The following is a 7036-nucleotide window of genomic DNA, read 5'->3' on the forward strand; positions in this document are numbered from 1 at the left end:
ACCAGCTGCTTGCTCACTCCCCCACCTCCCCCCTTCTCCCCAGTGGCATGGGGGAAGAGAATTGGAAGAGCAAATGTGGGGAAAAAAAATGCCTGGGGTGAGAAAAAGACAGTTTAGTAAATGAAGAAAAAAAAAAAAAAAAAAAAAAGAACAAAAATAAGAACAAGTAATGTAAATGCAGTCCTCGCTACCTCCCACCTTGGAAAGATCACCACCCACCCATCCAGCTTTACTGCCGAGGATGATGTTATCTGGCCTGGACACCTCTTGGGTCTGTTTGGCACAGCTGTCCCACTGTGTCTCCTTCCAACCTCTCAGCCACCCCCAGCCAGCTCACTGCGGGGGCAGCATGAGAAAGGGAGGCGGCCTTGATGCCGTGCAAGCACTGTTCAGCAACAGCCAAAATATCAGCATGTTATCAGCACTGGTTTTGTGTCAAATCGAAGCAACAGCCCTTTACAGGCTGCAATGAAGAGCATCAGCTCCATTCCAGCAAGGCATAACCTCACCAAGGCTCTGAGAAGTGAGCTCAGGTGTCCTTCTGGGCTTCGGACATGCCAAGAGCCCTTTGCAATCACAAGAGGGATAGGAGCAAACCTACCTCCCTTGGCTGGCTTTCACCTTTCAGCATCTTCCACTTATCCTCAGGTGATGCGAGGCATACACTGATACACTTTACAAAAAAAAAAAAAACAACCCACGCACCCTTTTCCCACCGTACAAGCACAACGGTATGTCAAAAGCAGCATGTGGACACAGCAGTTCAGGCCACATGCTTGCTAGTAAGGCAGTGTAATTGCACCACTTCTGAGGGTGCTACCACAGAGAACTGGGGTCTCACATGCAGGCAGCAGCCCCAAAACATACCCTAAGATACATCAACACACAGAAGATGGACAGAGGCGCCAGCCACATCCTGCCCAGAAACTGGTTCAGAGTGACTGGGGTGGGATGACAAGGTGGGTGGGTGCACACATGCGGGGGATTGTGTGCGTGCGTGCACGCACATGCTAGTCTGCACCCATACACTACACATGTGCACCACTATTAACTATATTGGCATGTCCCCTACGCAGGCCACTGTGAGGGACACTGGGACACTGTGCAGAACAGCAGCACAGCAGGCCTCACCAGGTCCCAGGACCCCCCCCCCCCAGAAGAGCCAACACAGCAACACTACCAAATCTGCAGCAGAGGGGAGCCGGGGGGGGGGGGGGGGGGATGTGGTCCTCTCCTCAAGTCTCCCCCAGCCCGCCTGCGCCTCAGGCCCAGCCCACCCAGGCCCAGCCCACCAGGTCCCGCCACAGCTGGGTCCAAGCCCATGTTGCCACCTGCAGCCCTCACCAGGCGGCCTGGCCCCAACTCAGAATCAGAGAATGGTTTGGGTTGGAAGGGACCTTACAGCTCAGCTAGTCCACCCCCCCACCCCCACCCCCCCCCCCCCCCCGCCATGAGCAGGGACACCTTCCACTAGAGTAGGTTGCTCCCAGCCCCATCCAGCCTGGCCTTGAGCACTGCCAGGGAGGGGGCAGCCACAGCTGCTCTGGGCAGCCTGTGCCAGTGCTTCACCACCCTCACGGTAAAAAATTTCTTCTTGATATCTAACCTAAATCTCCCTCTTTCAGTTTGAAACCGTTACCCCTTGTCCCATCACCACACCCCCTGATCAAGAGTCCCTCCCCAACTGTCCCGTAGCCCCCTTTCAGCACTGGAAGGAGCTGTAAGGCCTCCCCGGAGCCTTCTCCATACTGAACAACCCCAGCTCTCCCAGCCTGTCCTCACAGGGGAGCTGCTCCAGCCCCTGAGCACCTTCGTGGTCTCCTCTGGACCCGCTCGAGCAGCTCCGTGTCTGTCTTGTGCTGGGGTCCCCAGAGCTGGACGCAGCGCTGCAGGGGGGGTCTCACCACAGCGGAGTAGAGGGGGAGGACCCCCTGCCTCGCCCTGCTGGCCGCGCTGCTCCCGGTGCGGCCCAGGGTGCTAACGGCTTTCTGGGCTGCGAGCGCACGGGGCCGGCTCAGACTCGGTTTTCACTCACCGGCACCCCGAGCCTCTCCCCGCAGGGAAAGGCACCCGCCCGCCGCGTGGCCGGTACTTGTGCCGCGGCCGTAACGCCCCGCGCGCCCCCGCCCGGGCCGCCTCCCTCAGGGCCCCCGCGGCGGGAACGGGGCGCGGGGCGGTGAGTGACAACCTCCCCCGCCCCGCGGCGCCTCACGCCGCGGTAACAGCCCCGCCCCCACCTCGCCCCCAACGGTCGCATCGCGCGCTCGCACCGCGCGCTCGCCGTCCCCGCCCTGCTCCGGGGGCGCGGCCTCTAGGCAGCACCCCCCGGGGCGCGGCCTCCCCGTGCACCGCTCCGTGGAGGCGCGGCCCCCAGGCCCCGCCCAGGTGCGCCCGGGCCCCGCCCGGGTCTGTCGTCACATCCAGGGCGCCGCCGTATCTGCGCGCAGTTCCCGTTGGGACTCGCCCGGACGCTCCTACCGTGCAGCGGCCGACCCCACTAGCAGGATGTGAGTGCGGGCCGCCTCGGGGGGACTCCCGCGGTCGGGGAGGCCGGCGAGCGGCGGCGGGCCCGGCTGAGGCGGCCGCGCCCAGGCGGGCGGTGGCAGCGGGAGCAGGGGCGGGTCTACTGCGCAGCGCGGGCAACCCGGCCCGGCCCGTCGGTGGCGGGGGCGCCCCCGGGGCCCGGGGCGGCTGCGCGCGGCGTCGCGAGGCGCGGCCGGTGGCGGGAGGCCGGGCTGGGCCGGGCCCGGCGGCGGGGCTGTGCTCGGGCGGGCGGTCCTGTCCTGGCGGCTCTTGGGGCAGAGGTCCGCCAGCCCAGGCCTCTGGGAGCACCGCCCGCGTAGCCGGAGCGCTGAGAGCGCTTCCTGGTGACCGGCTTGTTCATGTCCTTGGGGAACCGCTGCTCTCGGGAAGAGGTTGCGTTTCCGAGACTCTTCAGCCTGGAACCAGCAGTGACACGGCACGATAAGGGAGGGGACTTAAGTGCCAAACGAGCAGTTTTACTGTGTTCTGCACGGATTGGTCTTGAGCCTCGTCACAGGGTTCCTGGTTTGCTCGTTGTGCGTGTGTTCTTGCTAAATATAAATTAGAAGTCAGTGTGTAAATGTGTACATACGGCAAATACTCGGATTCAGCTCTTTTTTTGGTATCAGGGTTCGCTAAACAGTACATGCTTCTGATGCGGAAGAAATGCAAACATGGAAAAGCAAACTGAGTACAGGTAGTTCTAGAGATACGCATCAGACACTTGGTAGAGCGGTGAAAAGGGCATGAGGCTCCTGCATCCGTTGCAGAGATGCAGGGTGTTGCAGATGCAGGGACTTGCAGCTGCTTAAAAACTCGACTGCCTGAGCTTCTGAAGTCAAAGCTGAGCAGGGGTAAATTGTTGTATGTGCTGAATGCGTTTTCCTTCTTGGGCTTTCTCTTGCTCTATGTCAACTGAAAAGAACAGAGATGGAGGCAACCACTGGAAGAGAGCGTAGTTAGAATAAACATTAAGTTTCTGTGTTTAATTTTTTGTAAATTGCTGTAGCTTGAAGCTTAGTATTTGTGTTCATACTGGAAAACAGGAGCACCCCTGAGCCCAAACTCTTGAGTGTTTGAGCCCTTTGAACTGTTGTAGGAGTTGTTGTGTGCCTTACCGTAAGCTATAGCATTAGCAAGCCACTGCTGTTTTTTAGCGTGTCAAACAATTCACTGGCAAGATGTTTGGGAGGCTGCGTGACTTGCACCTATTGCCAGCTGTTAAAACATCACTCCTCCAGTAGGAAACTGCCTCGTGTTTGTTTCGAGGATACAAATTCCGTGTTTTCAGGAATGTCAGATAACTTGTGTGCTCTAAGCCTATCCACTTAAAACCAAAACCACAACCTATCAAAAGCAGTATAATGATGACTTTCTTTACTGCAGGTCAGCCAGTATCCCTGGAAGCTCAAATGTGGCTGCTGGCAGTAATCGTCGTCTTCAGCAGACTCAACACCAAGTAGATGAGGTAAAAGTCTAGTCTGATAGCGATGTAATAATTTTCTCTCAGGAAGCCTGTGTAACTAGAAGGGATATTTTGGCTAAAGCAGTTTCCCTTTCATTATATGAAGGGGAAGGCTAGTATTATTCAGCTTGTTTTGTTATACTTGTCATCTTGGGTTAAAAAAGGGTTGTTTTTTAAAAAAATCCATTCACCTGGAGTAGGGAAGTAGGGAGAAGTTAGCAGTGTCCAAACATTAGCTGCAAACTTGGTGCTTGAGGATTTGATGCAAGTAAAGATAAAAACCTTTGTTCTTAGAGAGAAGAAGCTTTTTTCTCTTCACTAGCAATGAAGGTTGACCACCAAATATGACATGTCCATGTCCAGATTTCTGGGAAGTCCAAAAGCCATGCTGGCTACCAACGGTATTTTTGACACATAGTTGACTAGCATGTTGGTATGCCTCAGCGCCTCCTGAAGCAAGTCAGGGCTTGTCTCCCAGGTTTAAGGGAATGCCAGCACAACTGGCACTACTGACATTCAAAGGTAGGTCTTCAGGGCTTCCAGCCACAGGTGAATTTCAGGGGTTTGTTTAAGCCGATGACTGGATAGTCCAAAAGGCAATAGCACCCACTTCTGAGAAGAGAACATTGAGTACCACGTGTTGCTATCTGTTGCCTGCAATTAAGTTCCACAGTGGGTGATACAACTGATAACTTACTGTAAGCATTAAACTGATGTAGGTTGTTGACATCATGAGGGTGAATGTGGACAAGGTATTGGAGCGAGATCAGAAGCTGTCAGAGCTGGATGACCGTGCTGATGCACTGCAAGCAGGAGCTTCCCAGTTTGAGACCAGCGCAGCCAAGCTGAAAAGAAAGTATTGGTGGAAGAACTGTAAGGTAACCGTGGCTTGTATACTAACATATAATGTATGCAGTATTGTGGTTAATGCTGTTACAGTTGGCATCTCGAAATGAAGTAAAACTGACTTTAGCCAATGATATTTGAATTACAGCATCTATTTTTAAAACATGACATAGTGGTTAGGTGAAGTAACCAGAAGGTGGATTACCATCCATGCTGCTTGATGCGAGACCCTGTCTAAGATGGTAATGGCCAGAGGGAAACACCTCCGTGATTTGAGGCTTTGGGGAGCAGGGAGGAAAAGGCCAAAAATGCATAGGTTGGGTTAATGTTCAGGAAGTGTTAGCAAGCAGAAGGAGCTCGCTCTGACTCTTGTACTTGTAGCTGTTGGCAAGGGCTGGAATCATCTTTGGTGAGCAGCGAAGCGAAAGTTAAGGTGTAGGGTAAGATTAGAAATGGTGTTTGGTAGTTCTCTACTCCTGCTCGTACAGTCGCCTGAGACAGGCTTTGCATGGAGGCACCATGGAAAAGAACCTGTTGGTCTGCTGTGCCTGCGTGCACAGCCTGCCATCTCCAAGCTTGCTTACTGAAGGAGTTTGACTTGCCGTGTTAGACCTAGCACACCGTGCAGAAGTACGTTACAGGGGCTGCTTTCCTGTACCCTTAAGGCCCGTTAATGCTGCTGCGTGGTTTGTAGTAAGTGCTGTATGGCTCTTTTCACAGATGTGGGCAATATTGATAGCTGTTGTTCTCATTCTCATCATCATCATTATTGGTAAGTTTCACCAAAATGGCGATTTCTCCTTTTGGTTGGAATAGATGGTGTTAATTCACTGACTGGTACAGTTCAAATAAACCCAGGATACTGAAATGAAAATATATGCAGCATTAATTTGAAATAGTGACTGCTTTGACAATCACTGCCTGCAGTGAGTGGTAAACTGCAACCACTGTGGGAGCTCCAGTGGCTGAATCTCAAACGCTGGTGCAGAGCAAAGCAGGTGGAGATGAAAACAGCGAGAACTTGGGAACTAGGAACAACCCCACGTTTTTACAGCTGTGTGTGGCAGGAGCAGGAGGAGGAGTACTGTATGGCTCCCCTGTCTGAGAACTGGTTTTCATCTGCGCTGGATGAGTCCTGCTCAGCGTGGCCGTTCCCAGTGCACTGCCGTGGTTGGTGGGGTTTGTTCAAGTAGGGACTTTGCTGCTGGGTGAGGTGGGACTAACGCTGGGTCAGGATAGCAAGCCAGGGAACATGCGGTTCGATCCTTGCTTTGAATTCTCATGTATCCACATGTATTTCATGGGAGGACAAGGTTTAAGTTCGTGCTGTAATACAGTAACAAACACTGCAGAAACCATTGTCACCAGGCATGTAGTCGTGGGTGAGAAATACCAGTGCGTGAGCACAAAGGAAAACTAAAACTAGGAAAGCTAGTGGGGGAAACTCTTAAATCCCTCTTTACCTGTCTCTGGTGTCTTAAATTCTTAAAATGCAGGATTGTAACGGTGAGGGGCTGAAGGAGAGTGTCCTTTGTCCAACTCTTTTCTTCTTTTTGTAGTCTGGAATGTGCCTTCATGAGTTAAAGGAAGAAACTCGGATTGACTGAAGGTGCCCATCTTCAGCCTCTGCAAACCTGCTGTATTTTCAGCCCATTTGCTGCCATTCGAAGCGAAGCTGTTCTGATTACTGAGACGTTAACTAACTTTTCCTGGTTGCCTTAAGACACTCCTGTCATAAATTACTAACGAGCACAGCCCACTGCTTGCACGGTGCCTTGGGGAGCTGGGGCGCAGAGCTGGCGAGGAGGGGCTGGCTCCCGAGCGTCCGCGCCCGGTGCTGCCGCGGGCTCTGTAGACGGTGTTGGGATCTATCGTCCCCGGCGCCGTTGCGGGCGGGCGGCTCCGCGGACGTGTGCCTTGCCTTAACGCAGCGGCGGAGCCCGCCCGCGCCTGCCCCGGCGCCGCGCCGCTGTCCCGGGCCGAGCGGGGCGGGAGCTGCCCCACCCTGCCCGCCTGCGGGGGCGGGGCCTCGGGGCGCCGCTCGGCCCCGCCCCGCCTGCGGCCGCGATCCGCCTGGAGGCGGTGCCGCACGTGGCGACGGGGCAGGCGCGCGCACGGGGGCCGCGTGCGGCGGCGCGTGAGGGGCGGGGCGACGCCCTCACGGCCCTTCTCCCCGCCCTGCCGCGCCCCGTCCCCTCCAAT

General features: G+C 55.2%; 1 protein-coding gene across 1 annotated transcript; it reads left to right on the plus strand.

Moving 5' to 3' along the window:
- Positions 1 to 1007: 1007 nt before the first annotated feature.
- On the plus strand, positions 1008 to 6671 carry VAMP3 (vesicle associated membrane protein 3). Its single transcript, XM_086476047.1, has 7 exons — positions 1008 to 1082; positions 2061 to 2176; positions 2316 to 2507; positions 3910 to 3991; positions 4708 to 4866; positions 5555 to 5606; positions 6394 to 6671. Exons 1-7 carry the CDS (start codon positions 1008 to 1010, stop codon positions 6411 to 6413), a joined length of 696 nt encoding a protein of 231 aa, XP_086332173.1. The 3' UTR covers positions 6414 to 6671.
- Positions 6672 to 7036: the final 365 nt, after the last annotated feature.

The sequence above is a fragment of the Leptosomus discolor genome, chromosome 20, assembly GCF_034619465.1.
Source record: "Leptosomus discolor isolate bLepDis1 chromosome 20, bLepDis1.hap2, whole genome shotgun sequence".
Taxonomy (NCBI): Eukaryota; Metazoa; Chordata; class Aves; order Leptosomiformes; family Leptosomidae; genus Leptosomus; species Leptosomus discolor.

Excerpts from the sequence above, each read along its gene's own strand:
- VAMP3 (XM_086476047.1), top strand. The coding sequence starts at position 1,008 with ATGCTAGTCTGCACCCATACACTACACATGTGCACCACTATTAACTAT. Across the intron at positions 1,083-2,060 it reads TGTCCCCTACGCAGGCCACT|GGAAAGGCACCCGCCCGCCG; the intron begins GTGAGGGACACT and ends CTCTCCCCGCAG. Across the intron at positions 2,177-2,315 it reads CGGGAACGGGGCGCGGGGCG|GCAGCACCCCCCGGGGCGCG; the intron begins GTGAGTGACAAC and ends CGCGGCCTCTAG.